This window comes from Megalops cyprinoides, chromosome 1, assembly GCF_013368585.1.
Source record: "Megalops cyprinoides isolate fMegCyp1 chromosome 1, fMegCyp1.pri, whole genome shotgun sequence".
NCBI lineage: Eukaryota > Metazoa > Chordata > Actinopteri > Elopiformes > Megalopidae > Megalops > Megalops cyprinoides.
In genome coordinates, this window is record NC_050583.1 from 50815137 (window position 1) to 50834436 (window position 19300).

Here is a 19300-nt window from a genome sequence, read left to right on the forward strand (position 1 = left end):
AAATATGAGGAATGTATTTCACAATATATGAAAATGTACTGTATGCCCATGTACCGAATGTACTGTGTATATAAATTATTGAATGTTTGACAAACTGTACATATAAAATATCGCCAATTTCATATACCCAAAATCAGGCACACATTGAGTTGAATGCAGCTTACAATATGCCATTTCACAATGAACATCACAACGTTTGCAGCTGATATGTTCTGTAATAAATTTTAGAAAACAGCATATTGTGTGTGTATTTGTATATGTATTGTATGCATTTTGTAATGTATTTCTTACTTTGGAGGCCCTATATTTTAACATATACTACTTTGTTTGTAAGAGTATGTTCTCTGACATCCTCTCGTCCGGTGCGTCTGGGTTTCATATGTTGCTCGTCCTTGTTCCCAGAGTCAGGTCCCCCAGCGTGGAGAAGAACTCCTCCATCTCCTCCTGCAGCAGCCGGTTCCGGTTCTCGGCGTCCTCGCGGGCCCGCTCCGAGTTGCGCAGCTTGATCTCCAGCATGCGCTGCTTCTTCCTCTCCTGGTCCATCTCGTGCTCCAGCCTCTCCATGTGTGCGCACAGGGCCGCGCTTGACTCCTCCAGCCTGCAGGGGGAGACCATCACCATCTCAGAGAAATGCACGCACCCACTTGTTTCCACTGTTGCTGGGTGATGAAAATCACGCAATCACGCAATAGAAATTGCATCTGATTAGATGTCAGTGTTTTGATTTTTACCTGCAATTCATGTTCAGTCTGCTTAGCATATTTACAAAACTGATAACCTTCTATGATTTACAGACCACATAACAGTTCATTTTTGTGTGTTTTATAATGGCACGTGTGGAAAGTGAGAAATGAATGCATTGAGAGACAGAATTAAAGTTCCACACATTGTGCTGGTAGCACTGATCATTTACCCATTTGAATGTACTGAATGTGAGGTCTGAGTCAAAACAGTATCAGATTTTTTGGATAGATACTCCACTAAAATCAACAGACTGTGGCTGCTTCCAAAGATATTTTATGGCTGTTAGAAGCACTGTGAATGCCAGTGTAGTGCGTCACCTACGGAACATTCTGAAATTCTAGTCTTAAACTGTTAGGATTATACTTTTAGGTTTAGGGAGATTGGCGTCTTGAATTTCATTGCCATACTCAAATTGCAAAAGGTTTCATTTGACAGTCATGATTCAGAAACATGGCAGAGACCATGTACAGTAAGACAATGTTTTTCCTGCTTTTTGTAATTTACAGTAGAGTGGTGAGATTAAGATGTAAGTGGTAAAGAAACTGAGCAGGAGTCCAGAGTCTGCCCATTTGATTCTCTGCATTGATGTTGTACCCTTGAATAAAGTACTTACCCTGAGCTGCTTTAGTAAATATCCTGCAGTATCAGTGGAGACTATGTAAGAACAATGTTTGCTGTTTAAATTACCCCGGATACCCTGGAGTTTGTTAAGCAAAATAAATAAAGTAATTGACTCTGAGTGGGGCCCTTACTTTCGTATCCTGGTCTCATAGGTCAGCTTCTGCTTCCTTAGCTCCTCCCTCAGCTCCTCCACTAGGCTGGTAAGTGCTTTAGAGTGGCCGTCAGTGTCGGGGGGCGCGGTGGGGTCAGAGGTCACCTCCCTGTTCTCGCCCTGTCCTGCACCGCAGAGGCATGCCTCCAGAGGCTCGCTGCTGTCAGCCCCGTGCTCAGGGGGCTTCTCGTCGGCTCCGCCCCGCCGCGCCAGAGACCCCGCCTCAGGCCACTCCCCCTTCCCACAGTCCTCCAACCCCGAGAGGTCGCTGGTGGAGTCCGCCACGGAGATCTCGCAGGACGAGGTGGACCAGGGCGTGCTGGACACACTGGGCACACTCAGGCTGGACGAGGTCACGTTGTCGTAGGTGGACAGCCTCTGGGACGAGCCGGAGTCCCTGACCCGCTCGCCCGAGGAGGTGCGGCGGTGTCCCCGCAGCGAGGACAGCCCGTTCAGCAGCCAGTTCCCGCCCGACAGGCTGGAGATGTCCACGGAGGAGCCGCCCAGCTTGGCCGGGTGCGGAGACCGAGACCCCCCGCTTTTAAAAGAGTACTTCCAGGAGGGGAGGGGTTTGACCTGCTTGCTGGGACTCACCGCCCCCTCCCCGTCTCCCTGCCCTCCTCCCTGAGGCCCCCGCCTGGAGGTCATGCTGATCAGGTTGACATCCAGGGAGGAGGAGCTGCCATTCAGGTCTTCGCGGGGGTTGGGGCCTCTCTCCGTGGGGGGGTGACTCTGGAGGTCCTCCTCGGAGATCCAACCCACCGTGCCGTGCCGGCCCTGTGCCTGGACCTCCGGTTGTTCCTCTGAGTCCGGGCCCGCGAACAGCCGCTCATGTTCCCTGATGAGGACGGTCATGAGGTGCTGCACCATCGAAGTTCCTGCAAAGGTATATTGATTTCCACACCTTGCTGAAAATCGGCTATACAGACCAGAATAATATGATCATAACAGAGAATTTTCAGATTGGTTTGACCCTTATACTGAGTTAGAATATGCTGTATTGAACTACATTATATTATTGTCGTTTAGAGGCAAGTCTTATACTGAGGCAAGTTTGGACTAAGTACCTTGTCCAAGGGTACAGCTGCAGTGCCCCAGCAGGGAATCAAACCAGGAACCTTTTGGTTACAAGCCCTGCTCCTTCTACCATTAGGCTACATAGCCGATTTAAGGTAAAAATGTAAAAGAATTTAAAAAATATATTTTTCAACATGAAGTACACATACCTTCCATAATTGCCACAGGGTCTTCCATTTTAGGGCGCAGAATATTTGGTCCGAACACAGTGGCTAGGTTCTGCACGCTCATTTTATTTTCATTGGAGTGGGACTGCACTTCATCAAGAAATCTACACAGATGAGCCATGACAGGTTTAAAAAGCACACAGAATACTAAAATAGGCATTTTCAGAATAACCTAGCAGTGATTCAGCTCTCCTCATGGTTGCCACAGATTACATTTTCAAGTCACAAGTCACTTGGTTATAATGGACTGTATTATATATATATATATATATAAATAGCCATAACTCCATCTGCTGTCTAGAAATAAATATTTAAGCATAATTATAGACAGTGAAAGATTCCAGATGGAACCAGCATTGTATGTTACTGTGATGCGCATGTTATTATGATTCAGTTCTCCACATGGTCACCATAGATTACATTTTAAGTCACTCGGTTATAATGGTCTGTATTATATATGTTGCTGTAACTCTGTCTGCTGTCCAGAAATAATCATATAAGCATAATTATAGACAGAGAGAGATTCCAGATGGAACCAACATTGCATGCTACTGTGATGCGCTGAATAGCTAATTGTGATTGGTCAGACAGGGGAGAAGCAGAGCATTTTGGGAGAGAAGCTCATGCTATCTGTCTAGATTAGCAGGCTGCACTGCAAATATCTCTCCGCTGAGCTCGTGTGCTCATATATCCCTCAACACCAGGGACTGGTTTGCACAGGGCCAGGCCTCAAATAGTACTACAGCACTATTACTTTGATAATCAGGAGGAAAGTATAAAAATATGGTGTTTGTACATAAAAATGTTTTTTTTTATTTGTCATTTATAATGTATACTATATGTACAGACAATATAAAAACAGAACCGCCATATCAATTTCTTAATTCATTTTGTCAATTAATTAATTGACTGAAGATAGAGTTTAACCCCTCTGTCCTCTCTGTGTGTGGTGAGTTAATTTGTTGGGACTGGGATGTGAGGAGTTTGGGGTCTCACCTGCATATGTATTTCAGCAGGTTGTAATTGGCCTGAGGAAGAGTCTTCACTTGTTTAGTCAGCTCCTGTATTCCCTAGAGGATAAGAAATACATACACACTTATTTTTACATCGCTCCTCCCTGCCTGGAGAAATATATCTAATCACTGTTACCTACAGCACCCAGCGGTGAACACTGCTAAACTGCTTTGTCTAAAAACAATACAATATGAAGAACAACAGCCTCACTCTCAAACTGATTAAACACTTTGTGTAAAGCTATATTAGACACAAGTCACTCTGAAGATCCCTTAAACTGTCACAAACACACCTATCAAGGTGAAATTAACAAAGGAACCGAGGAACAGCACCAGTCCTCACAAAAACAAAAATGGCACCATGATCTTGATATGAATGTTTTAACATGTATGGGTGACAGAACAGGACCAATCAATAGCAGGGGTTCGTATCTGGTTAAGCAAGATATCATCTGCCATTGCATTCTTCAACCCTCTGGAGCTGTCCTCCTGGGCTTGAGCATCAGTGAGAGGATCACCATGGGGTCATAAGCAGGGGATATACGACAGATGGTGGAATATTAACCCCAGGGGTGACTGGCGACCTCTGAACTCTGACTCCTAACCCCTGCCTCTGACCCACCTCCTCCTCATCCTTATCCAGCAGCTGAGCACAGGTGAGAAAGTCCTGGTACTTGGCGAAGGGGATAACGGGCTCCGGGAGCTCGCGGAGGTACAGCTTCAGCAGGGACGCCACCGTGTGGACATCTGTGTTACTGCAGGGAAGGAGGCAGGGTCACAGCAAGGTCAGCTGCAGCGCAATCACTGCCAAGCCACAGACAAACTAAATTAGATGGCACTTTTCCAGAATGTAAAATGAGGCCATTGGTTAGCATTGGTCTGGCATTCACAAATGTCTGTTTTATAAAGGAATCTAGGGCGGTTCTATGAGAAAATAAAACTCAGGTAAAGTGCTTGGCTGCGGCATTTTTGCCTTATAATATGAATTCCAAACCCATGGGCAGTTTTCACAAGATTTGAAATACAGTTCCTTCTACAGCACCCTTACTGCCCCCCCCCCCTGCTGCCCAATACTGTTAATACTAAGTCAATCTCTATTGACCACCTGTTGGATGCTAGTGTGGCGAATGGAAGTAAAGGTTACATACTTTAAAACCAATGTTTGCATATCTATTTCCTTGATTAGTTTCAACATTGCTTCAAAGCTTAAATGACTGTAGAATCACAGAGACATCACTGACATCTGACAGACACAGAAGGGGTTAACTGTGTCATACCTATCGAAAAGAGGCTTGTCTCCGCAGTCAAAGGCATCTTGGAGCTCCTTCACGAGGTTGGCCTGTCCCGGCATCCGAAACAGGCCCTCCTCGTCCAGACCCTGCTCTCGTATGAAGTCCACACATTGCTCCACCAGCAGTGGGGCCAGACGCCGGCCAAACTTCTTCTCATACTGCACCGTGTCTTCTAAACGCTGGCCGAATATCCCTATGGAAACGATACACACAACTGGATCTGACATTTCGTGGATCATGTGGAGGTAGACATGATGGAAAAGATGATGTAGTAATGGATGTGTTCTCTACTTATATTCAAAGATTTCTGTTCTTATGTGTGTCAATCGATAATAAATATAATATCCAGAATAAATGAAATATGGTATAACATATGTCAAACATACTAGATGTATAATTACATTCACAACAGGCCTACATCTCATCTTGCAATACATGTCATTGCACGTATCAAATTAATAAATATATACTTAATGTATGAATTCTATTTTGAATTATATAAAAAATTGTAAATGTTTTGGATTAGTGCATGTTCACATATACTGTTCTGTAAGGACTATAACTAACACAGCAAGAGATATGCGTATCATGTGGCTTAATGACAGAAACTGGCTGTAATTATTACAAAATATAACGTCAGTATGTACCAGTTTTTCAAAGCATTCCAAAACAAATATATCATTTTCACAATTATATAAAACTTACAAAACACAGTTTAAACCTATGCGGACATGGAAAAGACCGAAAATATAGCACATGGTTTAAAATATGATATATAATAAATAATAATCAGTTATTTTGAAGCAGTAAAGGCAATTGTTTTTGCCAAAACCAGGTGACAGACAGCGCAGATTGTCTCGGCACTGTGCAGCTGCGCATCGTTGCCGCTTTGTACACTGCTCCAAGTCGCACTGTCTCAGTCGTACAGTACAACGGTACCTTGACATTTATCAGCGCATCGCCGCAGAGTGCAGTCGCTGTCGCTCTCACCGGTAAGCGCGCAGAGGTTGTGATAGGCTAGCGAGCAAGAGCTGCACAGAAGCAGCGCCCGGACCTCTGGGGCGAGGAACATCGCAGAACTGCCCTTTCCCAGCGTCGGCAGTCCCGCGGCAAAGATCCAGTCCGACTCATGCGCTCGAAAAGAAGAGCGTCTCGTTAAACCGCAGTGACACATCTGTTTTAGCCTGACCTCAGCTGAAGTAGCGGAGTAGAATATTACGGAAAATGGCAAGCAAATAGCGCACGGTTTGTCTGTCCTCTAGGAACAGAGTTTGCTGATGCAAACAGGCAATACGCCCCAGGTCCACACGACAACACCGCGGCATTCCTGTTAGCAATAGATTATAGCTCTAATTGAGCGACAGTTCTATTCTTGATAACAAGTGGGTGGGCTTGGGGGCATTCCGTGATAGGCTCATGTCGTATACATGAAACCTCGGTGTCCGTCCAGTTCACCCCTGGAAAAAAACACTCTGGATTGATGCTCTAGTGGCACAACTCGTGAACCGTCTTAGCGCCAAAAACGCGACTCATAGCTTCCTAATGCAAATGTTTAAAACGGTCTCTGACCTTTAGGATGTTTTTAGACAGGCTGTGCGCACTCTTTGGAGATGACAATTCACGGTTTAGGAATGTGCGCTCGCTGGCGCACGGACATTGCATTCTGCATAGATGAGATTAACGATTAAGAGTTATCAAACATGACTCCTTGTAAGTCCCTAACAATTGCATCACCGCATTATCACAATTGTTATTCATACGGCGTTCTCCGAGTATAAACTAAAGTTCAGCTTCTGCCTCTGTCGCATGGATTGTTGATAATGTTGATACATGTTATGCAGGATAACGGGGGTAAATTGCATACTTTCTCATGAGGTTAGTGTTGTCGAACGCTGTATTGACTGTACAACTGCGTATGTATGCACGTCTGAATGTGTTCTATGTCAACACGCAGAGGGCTCGGCTCTGACAGTAATTGCTTTACATTTCACGATCTTTCTATAAATAACATGTTCTCTGTAACATAATGCCTAGAAATCCAGACGTCTGGTCAGACAAGTGCCATAAGCCTTAGGTTATTTTTGCATACACTCTTAACATTGTTCATGGCACAGCGAAGTCTACCATTCAGGGGTTAGAAAGACAGAGGTCAACAAGAGTATTGTCTACTGCCCTACAAAACTCAATGTACATCTTTTTAAACGTGACATTGCACAAAGTGATAAATGATGATGATTAATGCTTGTGTGTTTGTAATGGTATTTTTTTTTCCAGTTTATTCTCTGTCGTATCATTTGCGCTACCTCCTCCAAAGGGGGACCAGATGACCCGTCGGATGGCTTTGACCCAGTCGTCCATGTCGTTCTGGGAGCTGGCCATGAGCAGGAAGGCTTCATGACTGATGGCAGTTTTGTCCCTCTCTCCACCCCCACCTGGAGCACAAAAACAGAGGGAATGACATCAGGTGTGTTCCATGTTTTCAATTTGTGTTTACCTCACGATTAGTACTGCACAGTTCCAATCTATATACTGTCCATATAAGAATACAAGGCCAGGTTCTGTCAGCAATACAACACAATTTGTCTTTTTTATCTATTTTCTCTGCTATGTAAGATAAATCTTGCAAAAGATTGGTTTGTAAGTCATTTATTCATTAGCCACCTTTCACTTCTATCCTGCATGAGATCTGGAGTGAAACCCAAAAATTGAATCAATCAAGAAAAACAAAGTAAACACAGCAAGCTAAAGATACATTTCTATACTGACATGTCATGCCCTTGCACAGGAAGCACTCAAGCGTGAAGCATGTGCATGCCTCCACCGCTGACGTGGCGGCATCCCACAGAGCCCTGGCCAATGCAAGGCCATGACCCCTCCAGCAGGTGAACCATCTCCCACTGCACAGTGACACAGTGTGACACAGACAATGCCTGGATTTCTGGGCTCAACCTGTACTCAGAGCTGAGCACCCTAAAAAGCCCATGCCATCCAAGTATCTGTCCCTCAGGTCTTTAGAAGAGAGTCCCACATGTTCTCATGGGAAGCCTTAAAGGAGCTCTCTGGGTTTTGAATGCATCTAAGATTGTTTTTTTTTTTTTACATTACATTGCATTACAATGTTGTCATTTAGCAGATGCTCTTATCCAGAGCAACTTACATAGGTTACAATTTAACATGTTATCCATTTATACAACTGGATATTTACTGAGGCAATTTTGGGTTAAGTACCTTGCCCAAGAGTACAGTAGCACTGCTCCAGCAGGGAATAGAACCGGTAACTTTTCGGTTACGAGCTCCACTCACTACCACTACACCACACTGCCGCCCTTAGGGGGTGTTGTCTTAAAGCAGGATTCTGTGTGAGATTTCTCCTGCAGCTCTTTATCCCACAGGGGCTTCATCTTTCCTCTTATCGCATTCCAGGACATTACATCATCACTGCCCACCGCCACAATAGTGCCAAGCATAGCCATGTGCTCCCCTGTCCCAAAATACCAAAAGGTCTCATCTTTTAATAGATTTATGACGTAATGGAGCTCATAAATTAAACTGACATGACAAAGGTTTTTAAATCCATTCACTATATGATTTGTACTGCCTTTCAAAAGACCTCTTAAATTAGCCTGTTGGCACCAGCCAAGTCCTTGTCATTTTGGAATAGATTAATGAAGCTTCACCACAGCTTTGATGATTAAGTGAATATTTTTTTAGGTTATCATTGTTTCTAGCAGCTGAGTCAGTAAATTTTGTTTTGAAGCCATGTTGATAATTTTTGGTATCAATTACACGTCAAAATGTATGTATTCTCAGATCCTGTACAATGCCAACATCATCAAAAGATCACAAGTACAGCATATAAGGAGTTAATTAGTACTCTTGCTTTGCTTAACTCTTTCATGCCTTTATTTTATAAATTGTTCAGAACTCAGTATATCAATAAAAATATAGCAGTAACAAATATAGCACATAGTAAAAAACACAATCTAGTTTATTTTCCTAATCAGAGAAGCAGTGGCAAAGGAAAAACCAGACTCCACTATATTGCTATAGTTTAGTCCAGAATAAGTCAAGAAGACAACAGCCATATAGTATATAGTTTGTATCACATATGGCTGTTCTGTAACTTCAACTCCTTTTGGTTACCAAGCAACCATACAGCAGAGAATGAGCAGCCAGATGCTTGTAAAACTTGCTGGGAGTGTTCCCACTGTGGCAAGTTAGTCCCTATTAGTAAATTATACATCAGCAGCTCTATGTACCATATACTCTCTGGTATATGTTCTATATACCAGAACCCTACAACCCTATCTTTGTAGCTGGTTCTTATAACAGTTGGTATAACGTAAGTATATATACTGTATATGTAAGTATATATACTGTGTATACACCTGTGTATGTGCATGTGTGTCTATGTGTGTTCCCTAAACAATATCATTTGCATTAAAGCACGGTTTCTCAACCAGTGGGGGTCGCGGATCATTCTATAGGGGGTTGTGAGACTTTCTCTGTAATAAGTACAAATTGCCCATTGCCCCAGAAGTATAGAAATGGGGATTGCCGGTGCAGCCAGTAAGTGCACTTCACAAAAGGCTCATTGCGATATTTGGGCAACAGTGACCCCTATTGTCGAATCGTATTTTCGAATGTCGTATGCCGTAACTTTCTAACGCCATTTTTAGCTGTCCTATCACAATAATTTATCATCGCTATGAACAGCTCTTATTGGACAAGGTCCTACTCTCTTTACGTAATGTTACACACATACACACTAGCCGTGCTTGCTATGCTAGACCTATGCTATTATACGCAGCCACGGCCTGTTAACTTGAGAAAATGCATCCGTTTTTTAAAAGAAAAAAAGCAGCAAAATGTAAACAACGCAAGTACAACCCGGACTATATTAAATATGGATTTACTGCGTCGGACGAAAAACCACTGTGTGTTGAGTGTGGTGAGGTCTTAGCAAAGGAGTCCATGAAGCCATCCAAACTTGAACGTCACCTATAGACTAAACATCCAGCATGTGTGGGTAAACCTGTGGACTACTTTGTACGAAAGCGAGACCTACTTAAAAGACAGCAAAGTAGTATTGTGTCACTCACGACAGCTTCAAAAAGCACCCTGAAGACAAGTTATCTGGCAGCTGGCCAACAGCAAGCTTAGTTGAAACACTACGAGTCGCTCTTTCCCCAATTCCACCGCGTCTGGATATCATCATTTCAGAGCGGCAGTCTCAAGTGTCACATTAACGTGAGCAAAAAACAAAAAAAAAAAAAACAAAAAGAAAATCAGTTTGCCTCATAGTCTGCCTAATGATTGAAAATGTTTGTGTGTTTTCGTGAAATTAATTATAATAACCATATACTGTAGCCTAGGTCTAAAGAGGCATTTCAGTAATTTATTTCTTTATTTCTCCCCTTAGTGGGTCGTGGATGACTGGCATACAAAAAAGGGGGTCGCAGTAGGCAAACGGCTGAGAAACCCCGCATTAAAGGACCATAAACAAGCCATTGTAGTAAAGATGTGGGATTATATTTGTAAATTGTTTGAGCACCACTAGGGGGCAAGAATACATTAGTGAAAAATACACATGCATAGTCATGAATTTAAAGGTATTATCCTTAGCCATGTTCCCAGCTTTGTATTTTTCCATTGTCCTTTTACTCTTTATTTTGCCTGACAAATTGGTTACTGCTTCAAGGGAGTTCTTTAAAATGCCCATCGAAGCCAAGGCACACTCTCAGTTTAGGCTGGGGGGTTGCATGCTACTATGAGAGAGCAACAGCTGTAACAGGAAGATTTGTGTATGCGTGTGCTGCGTTTCCTTAATGTTTATAAGCATTGGGTTTCTGTAATGTATTATTTCAGAAACTCTCCACAGTGTTGTCACCCTCCCTCCTTGTGGCTGACGCCAAGTTACTTCTTGGTAATCAAGGTGTGGTTCCGACTTGTGTCTCAGGTGCTTTTTAGCATGAAATTGTGGTTTATCATGGCAAGACCTGTATTTAATAAACAAACAAAAATACTCCCTCTCTGTGTCTGTTCTGTGCATGTGCATGTGTTATGTCTTATGTGTTTGCATACCTGCTAGGGGCGATCTTTTGGGCATTGCACGCACATCTGTGGACCTCTGTTCTGTCTGGTCCTCCCTCATACATATAAAAAACATTACCACTGATTTCCTAAGCAGTAAAGTTAGACTTTTGCAGACTGTTGAAAATGTTCTGTGACCAAGTGGGGGATGATAGTGTAATATATTATCATGTCTGCTGTTGCCTGTAGTACAAAGGGTAAGCTCAGGACGGTGAGGCCAGCTCTGACAGGTACAGCTAGCTCTGTTACTGTGACATCAAGCAGCACGAGCTGAAGAGTTTAAGATTGTTTGTGCATAACCTGAAGTAAAAGGTGTTTTTGTGGTCAAACTGTATTTCTCTATAATGGAGGATCATAAAAGAATAAAAAAATGTGTTGATAGAATCAAATATAAAGCATAAGCATTGGCTCAGATCCCGCCACAGGCAGGTTGTGTTGATATTCCATGCATCCCATGATATGTAATTTAACGCGGGCGCCTCTTAAAAGGTGAGCCAGAACATATGATATCCTGGAGCTAAGTGCTTTTGGCAGGCATCCCAGCCAAACCCATAATATTCTCCAAGTGTTCCCATAGCATAGCAGCAATGTTATCACGTTGCAGCGACATAGCGATGGGCGGAGAGCGTGACGTGTCTCCACTAGGGCAGGGGTGTCTCCCGAACACAGAGGGGGAAAAAAAATCTTTTTCAATGTGATCTGAGGGCAGAGGTTCGTCCGAGAGGCTTTTAATTAAAGAGCAGGCGGCTGCGGATGCGAAGGGTGGGAAGTCTAGGGGTGGCAGGCTGCATGGTAGCCCGTGACAAATGTGCTTTCGTTCTGTCTGGAGAGGTCTGTGGACATGCCAAGTGGGCTGATATCATGGTTTCCTAACTGAACGCACCCACAATTCCCTTGTTGTATGTCTAAGCTGTGCCATTACTCACAGTTGCCTTCATTTGTGCGTGTGTGTGTGTGTGTGTGCATGAGTGTATATTTGTGCATGTGCGTGTGTGTTTGTGTATGTATGTATGTGTTTGTGTGTGTATTTGTGTTTGTGTGTGTATTTGTGCGTGTTTGTGTGTGTGTATGTGTGTATTTGTGCATGTGTGTGCGTGTGTGTGTGTGTATTTGTGCGTGTGTGTGTATTTGTGAGTGTTTGTGTGTGTGTATGTGTATTTGTGCATGTGTGTGCGTGTTTGTGTGTGTGTATGTGTGTGTGTATTTGTGCATGTGTGTGTTTGTGTTTGTGTGTATTTGTGCATGTGTGTGTGTGTGTGTGTGCGTGTGTTTGTGTATATGTGTATTTGTGCGTGTGTGTGTGTGTGTTTGTGTTTACACGGTGGCAGGAGGAGGGGAGAATCAAAAGCAGCAGAAAAGCTAAAATGATACAGATGAGCAAATACCACTTCTTCTACCCAATCTTGGTTCTAATGTGACACAGTATTTGCATGGCATCAAAATGAAATGTTTGAAATTCAACAATTCCAGGCTGATGTGGTTGACACAGAGTATGCCTGTAACTACATCTTCCCACACTGATTACTTTTCATTAGTGATTGCAAGTGTAAGGGCTTTGGTAGATGCTGTTAGTTATATTGGTAGCTAGCTTCAGAATGAAGGACATAGGCAGCTCTCCTCTTGAAAACTTCACTTGTAACTTTAGGAGGACTACACTTTCATGATGAATTGATGTGGCTTCTGCGAGTATGTAACAAGCTAGGATTGCTCACACCAACACAGTCCCAGCTCCAATGCAGGTGTCACCTCTGACCCTAGAGGAGGACAAAACTTCTCAAAGGAACAGCAAAACTATTGTCCCACATTAGAATCACAGAGGAGGATGTTTAAGTTTAGCTGATCATCACCATCATGGCTCTGCCCCAGAACCAAACCACCAAATGAAACTTAGTAAAGTGTCAATGTCAATGTTGGAAGAGACAACCAACATGCTGTTGTTCAGAGAATTGGTTTATCAGCTGTCTTTAATATTTGCAATGATGACGCTGACACCAGTGAAGTGAAGCTGGGGGACCAGCTGATGACCCCTTGCTTTCGCTATGTTCTGAGTGTCATCAGTGGCTGGAGACCCAGAGTTTCTGCTCTCCATCATTCCTGTGCTGATACAGCATCACAAAATGCTACCTTGAATCTACGATTTTGCTCCGAATAAGCTGAACAAGCACTTTGTTATGGAAGGCAACTAATGATCAGTCTGATGTTTCACTAAGCCAAAGGTGCTTATACGCAGTGGTCAGCATGCAATAGTTTTGATTAGCACTCTTTGGCTGAAACCCACACTCCGATGTGCGTCTCTTTAGAAAGGCGCACAAAGCAGATATTTGTCTTGGCTGGGCTTGCTTAATAATGCTGTTCAGGCCAACACCTTCCCCTTTCGTCAAATCTGTCCGGCCTGTTTACAGGGAATCAGGTGTCAGACGACCCTTGGCTTTCATTCACAGATCTAATCCGGCCATGTTTTTGCTGAGGTTTATCGCCGTCCGTACTACGCCACTTCAAAAAAAAAAAAAAAAAAAAAAAGCCGAAGCCGTTTTGCTGAAAACGAACCCACTGACCTCAGCCTGAGAACTAGCGTTTCCTCAGACGGCAGGAGAAAAAGTGAAGCATTTCTTCTGCATGCCTTCAATTTTTTTTTGCCTCCTCTGAGTTCCAGCTCTTGCACCAACACAAAGGGATTATTATTATCTTTTATTTATGTAACGTGCAGCCTCATGCACTGCAAATTTCAGTGTTAGAAACCTGCAAGCCCACTTGAGAGTACAGTACAGTCATCACGCTGTGGCACGCATTGCAATACCATGTCTCCCTTAGGGTACACTATTTAGAAGCACCAGTCCATAATACATACATTATACCAAGACACATATAACAGCGCTGTATGTTCTGTCCCTGAGGGCTCAGGCTGTTCACATAATGGAAGAGCATAGCGGCAATGGACCTTTTAGCATTTGGCTAACCGTGAGAGACAGCCCTGAAGTGCTACTCTTTGTCACACACTCCATCAGTGTGGAAAATAACTGATGTTCATTTACATGGGATTCTAAATCTGCCAAATGTGACCTAGTTAGCAATAGCCTTCATCATGCTGACACTTTCATTGTACCATTTGGGCTTAATGTGTCTAATGTGTGTGTGTCTCTGTGTGTATGGCTCAGTTGTCCTTTAAGGCCTCTTCTGCAAGATTCACCAGGACAGCCTGTTTGAGTTCAGACGACCCCACACACAACACCTAATCCTTTAAGCCTGATAACAATCATGCGCCTGCAGTGTCATCTCTGTCTGTAAAACTGTGCAGATATCACAGCAAGATTGTATATGCGAGATTGTAATGTGGGCCAAAAAAGGTTGTTTGAAAATACTTGGTGTCCAACCACACACTTACCCTAGGTTTATTTTTTTTCTTTTTCTGGAAATAATCCAGTGTACCCTTAAGAGTATTTAAACACATTCAGTATAAAGACCTACTCTAAGCAAGTAAAACTGAACATATTAAGAAGCATATGATACAAAACAATACAGTAGGTTATGTTTGGTGATGTTAGTACTTCAACATTTAAGTAATGTACTAACGGAAAAATCTTTGCCAATACACTTAACTGAGTTGGGTAAGAAGGAGGAAGATGTGCAGGCTATGTACATGTTCACCAATTTCATTCTTAAAGTAAACTTTGTCAAATCTGCAGTTTATTCAGTGCAGAGAATCAAAGCAGTAATCGCCTCCTGAGCCTACAATTACCTGTATCATGGGAAATAGGCAGACAAAAAATACCTCAAAGCCACATCTGTCACCACCACCTAAAGCAATTTCTTATTCCCTAAACTTTGTTTTCCTTTAAAAAAATTAATGGTTTAATGCACTTGTGTCTCTACCAGCTATAGCTTGTACGTTGTCTGGGCAACTATTGGAATTTCTAATATTGTGACTCTGGGTATGGCTTTTGCTTGTGTTGTACTTTGCCTCACTTGTAGGTTGCTTTAGATAAAAGCATCTGCCAAATGAATAAATTTAATGTAAATGTCACGAGCTAAAGATATTGGTGGAAAAAGCCATTTTTAGGGTAAGGGAGGCTGAGAAGGGCGATGGAGGAGAGTAGGCCTGAATCCAAAGCCCCTGGCTTTTCTCTGTAAAAGCGTTTACTCTTTAAAACAACACATACAGACACTGAACTAAGGCTGTGCAGTTCACTTTGCAAATTTATAAAGGCAAAATTGAATTCAGATAAAAGCACCTGCTCAAAGGAAAATGATTACTTAAAGGATTACTTTAAAGGACTTTTCATCTCAAAACCCATCATTATGCAGTTTTCATTTTTTAAAATATTTTAACCGCAATGCCCTGAGGAGCTGACATTTTTATAAGAACTATTAGAAATCAGGAAGACCAATTAACTGCATTGGCAAGCAACGTTGTATTTATCGTGCTGAAGCTGCTGGAGGTTGTTATGGCTACAAACGGGTCGAAATTCTTTAAGTTCCTCCTCAACCTCGCGTCGAGGCCAAGAACATCATTTTGGTTGTTTTCTCAAGAGTTTTCTTATTTATGACTGTCAGTAATGACCCAGCATGTTCGAGTGAAGCTGCTCTTCTCATTTCCATACTGACAGATGCAGCCGGGAGGATTCATCTCTCTTCATTCCTCTGTTTTCTCTGAAGTACGGAGCAATGTTTGTGTTTGTGTGCTTTTCCATGTTTTTGGCTCACTGATCGTTAGCAACCAGCAACACTCGAGTCTGCAGTTAGAAAATAAAGGCAGATGTTCTTTCTTGTTTCAGAGGGTTTTCATTTAGTCACAATATCCATGTTTTAGCAACATCAGGAAACAAACGTCGTCATCACCGCTTAAGCAGATCATGATGCGCTATGAATGACTGTGGAGTGGTAGACAAGCGTGTACGTTACTAATTTGCCAACTCAGTGTAAGTCACTTCCCTGTTGTTCACTTACTTCCTTGCTCAGTGCACACTTTGATTGCTCTGCAAGTCCCATATTTGAAGTCTGGCTCTGTGTGTATCTGTGTGTGTGTGTGCGTGTGTGTGAGCGCGTGTGTGTGTGTATGTGTCTGTGTGTGTCTTTGTGTGTCTGGGCGGGGCATGGTGGTTAGGGGGTGGGGGATAAATGTAGGAATAGGGGCCTGGCTCCCTGAGAGAGCACTCAAGTATATGGTACATGTGAGGAGTTTGAATCATGAAGTTCTTTTCACCTGTTCAGTGTTTTTTCCAGAATCCCCAGTTTGGATGATCCACAGGTCTCGTCTGTGGCAGACCTTAAAAGGTGCCAGCAGCTTTGTGAGAAGAAAAAGAAAATGTCTTTGCCATGCGCTAGGAGTGCCAACAAAAGTAGCCCTCTTTCTTCTGGGCTCCAATTCAATCTAACCTCAATGCCCTTTGTTCTTAACATTGAGTCAGAAATTGAAGTTATAAATTGAAGTCTAAATACATGTTAAAATTAATTTTGGCAACTACTAAACTCATAATGTTGTATGAAAAACATTTAAAGCACTTGTAATGCTTGCTTTAAATTGTTTCCCAAAACTAAGGACAATGGACACACACTGTGGTTAAAATGAACACTGGTCATGATTGTCTTATCAAGTCTTGCTGACATCCTGAGAACTTCAGGAAGAGTTCCTGTTTTAAGCAGCCGTGGCCAGCAGTCATCTGTCGTTCAGCCCACATAATTAACAGAGAGAGAGAAAACGAAGGCCGCGGCGAAGATGCCCTGGTAACGCAAGACAAGAAGCAACTGTCATGCGGCCAGTGCTTTCCTGCCCACCCATTGCAACAAGATAAGCCAATTCAGGAAATCAATTAAGTCCAAGCGAAAACACTCAGAAGGCCAGACAATGTTGGACAGAAAAGAAAACACAAAGGTTTCATTAGGGAACAATTGAGACAAACGAGGCCCTCGACCTAAAAACTTTGAAGTGGTGCTCTCATGCTGAGTGGCGAGAAGAACAGATGGAGGCACTGGGACACCTCATTTTTCACAGCCCACAGTTAAGGTCGTTTGTAACGGTGACAATACTGTGCCTCCCCTCCCCTCCCCTCCTGAAAACTCACACTGAAGTGGACCTGTTGCGGGGTTTTACAGTATCCTGCACAAGCTAGAAGGTGGTGCGGGTTGATTCTGTCGTGGTAAACTTTGTCAAAGATGGACGGGTTTGGACACTTACTGTGTGTGACATGCCACACCTGCATCGCAGATGTTGATGGCTTCCAAGACTACCCGAGAACTGCCTATGGCTGACCTTATGAAAAGGTCACAGACAAGACAAGAAACCTCTACTTCCTCAGCAGTCACATAGACTCTGTGTGCGGGGCACAACTCAAAATGATAATGATATAGCTGCTGATCCTGAAATCATGCAATAATCCCCAAATCTGGGATGAAATCAATATTTTGAGGCAATGGAATTGCAAGTAGAGAGTTGTTAGTGGACTCAGTTGCAAGGTGTAATTGAATCATAAAGGCCACTAAGCATGTTCTTGTATGCTAATTTCATTGGTAGTGATACTTTCAAGTCAAGCCAAGTTAATAGTTAAAGAGTTAAAAGTTAATAAATAAGTGTAAATGTAAATGTAAAGCTTGTTATAGCACATAATTCAGATTGTCACAAAGCACTTTACTTTCACAGGTGATCAGCTCATACATGAATTTTGATCTTCCAATTTAAATTAAGTTTTAGATTCTTTAAATGTATTAGAAAAATGTAAAATCATACAACAGTTTGCACAAGACCAGAACTTTCCTTGCAACTAAATCTGCAAAGCCAAATTGGCTGTATGCACATGGAGAACTGTTAAATTGTTAAATTGCTAGCCCTCTGTAAAATGCACAGAATTGAACAGCAACGTCTTACAAATAGACAGGCAAAACTTCATTGGAGAATGGCCCTCTACTCAAAAGCATGATAAAGTAAGTGAGGGCACCATACCTTGGGGATGGCTTGACTGGTCCTTCTTTAACTTGCAGCACCCAAGCCCCATATCTTTCTTCCAGAGAGCCAGCGCTAGGCTACAGCCGTGGCATGCTAACGCTATCCCCGGCCCTCCCGCAGGTGTACCCACACGCAGGTGTGTGCCAAGGCAGCTCCGCGCCAGGAGGGCATGAGGGAACCCACGGTATCATCACAGCCGAGAACCCGAAAAACAAGTCCTTCTCCTCCTTTCATTCATTGACCAAAAAGCGGGAGCCAGTTTACCCTTCCCAACCCCCTTCAGGCAGGACAGGACCAAACCCCTCCAGCGTGTGTGCAGTCTCCTCATGTGCCCTCTCTCTCCCTCTCTCTCTCTCTCTCTCTCTCTCTCTCTCTCTCTCCAGCTCCCTCTCCCTCCCCGGCTGAGCAGGGGAGAGGAAGGCTGCACAGCTCCTCTTTGCCAAACACCGGCAAACACATCCCCAAATACAAACAGACCCAGCTAATCAATCTGAGAACTCAGCCTGAAGCCATCAGGAATCGCCTTTGACTGTGTTCCGGCCCACAATGCATTTCTTCTGGCTAGAGGTGCAGATCTCTGCATGTCACTGCTCCAAACCTCCCTAATAAAAAAAAACCTACAATAAGTCATTATTCATAAGCCTCCTCCCTTTCTCTCCATCACACACACACACACACACACACACACACACACACACACACACACACACACTCACGTGCGCGCATGCACGCACACTCACTCTCTCACACTGTGTAGGGGCCACAAAGGTGGGAGTGTCATATGTGTTAAGCAGATGTTTTGGATCGTAGCTGAAAGGTTTCATATTTAGGACACTCCTGTGAGGACAGTAAAGCCCCGGTCCCTGCAGCTTCACGCCAGCGGCAAGCACAGGCTCAGTTTAACCCCACACCACACGGCCCCCTGACCCTGTCTCTGGCCGCTCCGCCATGTACAGCGTGGTGATCAACAGCTGCATTGTTGTACTTTTCTGACGTTTTATGCATATAAAGTGGGTAGACCTTCCAGCGCGAGGCACTAAAGAGGGAAAAAAAAGAACCCGAAAGCAGGAGACTGCAAATCAATGCAAAATAAACAAGAAAGAGAAAAAGCTCATTATTCTTTAATTTGAGACTGTAATCTTTGCATAACTTAAATAATAAAACACGTGCAACCTTCATTGAGAGGGAGCGCATGAGTACATTTC

General features: G+C 43.3%; 1 protein-coding gene across 2 annotated transcripts in view; it reads right to left on the minus strand.

The window, feature by feature from the left end:
• Window positions 1-304: 304 nt before the first annotated feature.
• si:dkey-191m6.4 (rho GTPase-activating protein 22) overlaps window positions 305-19300 on the minus strand; it is a 29666-nt gene continuing 10670 nt past the window's right edge. Inside the window, exons 4-10 of one of the 2 annotated variants that reach the window (XM_036540479.1) lie at window positions 7369-7497; window positions 5051-5258; window positions 4396-4528; window positions 3757-3830; window positions 2743-2864; window positions 1497-2394; window positions 305-598 (exon numbers count right to left, since the gene is read on the minus strand). In XM_036540479.1, coding sequence (XP_036396372.1) covers window positions 376-598; window positions 1497-2394; window positions 2743-2864; window positions 3757-3830; window positions 4396-4528; window positions 5051-5258; window positions 7369-7497 — 1787 coding nt within the window. In that variant the 3' untranslated portion in view covers window positions 305-375. The remainder of the gene's footprint in view (window positions 599-1496; window positions 2395-2742; window positions 2865-3756; window positions 3831-4395; window positions 4529-5050; window positions 5259-7368; window positions 7498-19300) is intronic. The other variant, XM_036540489.1, reaches the window with a different exon arrangement.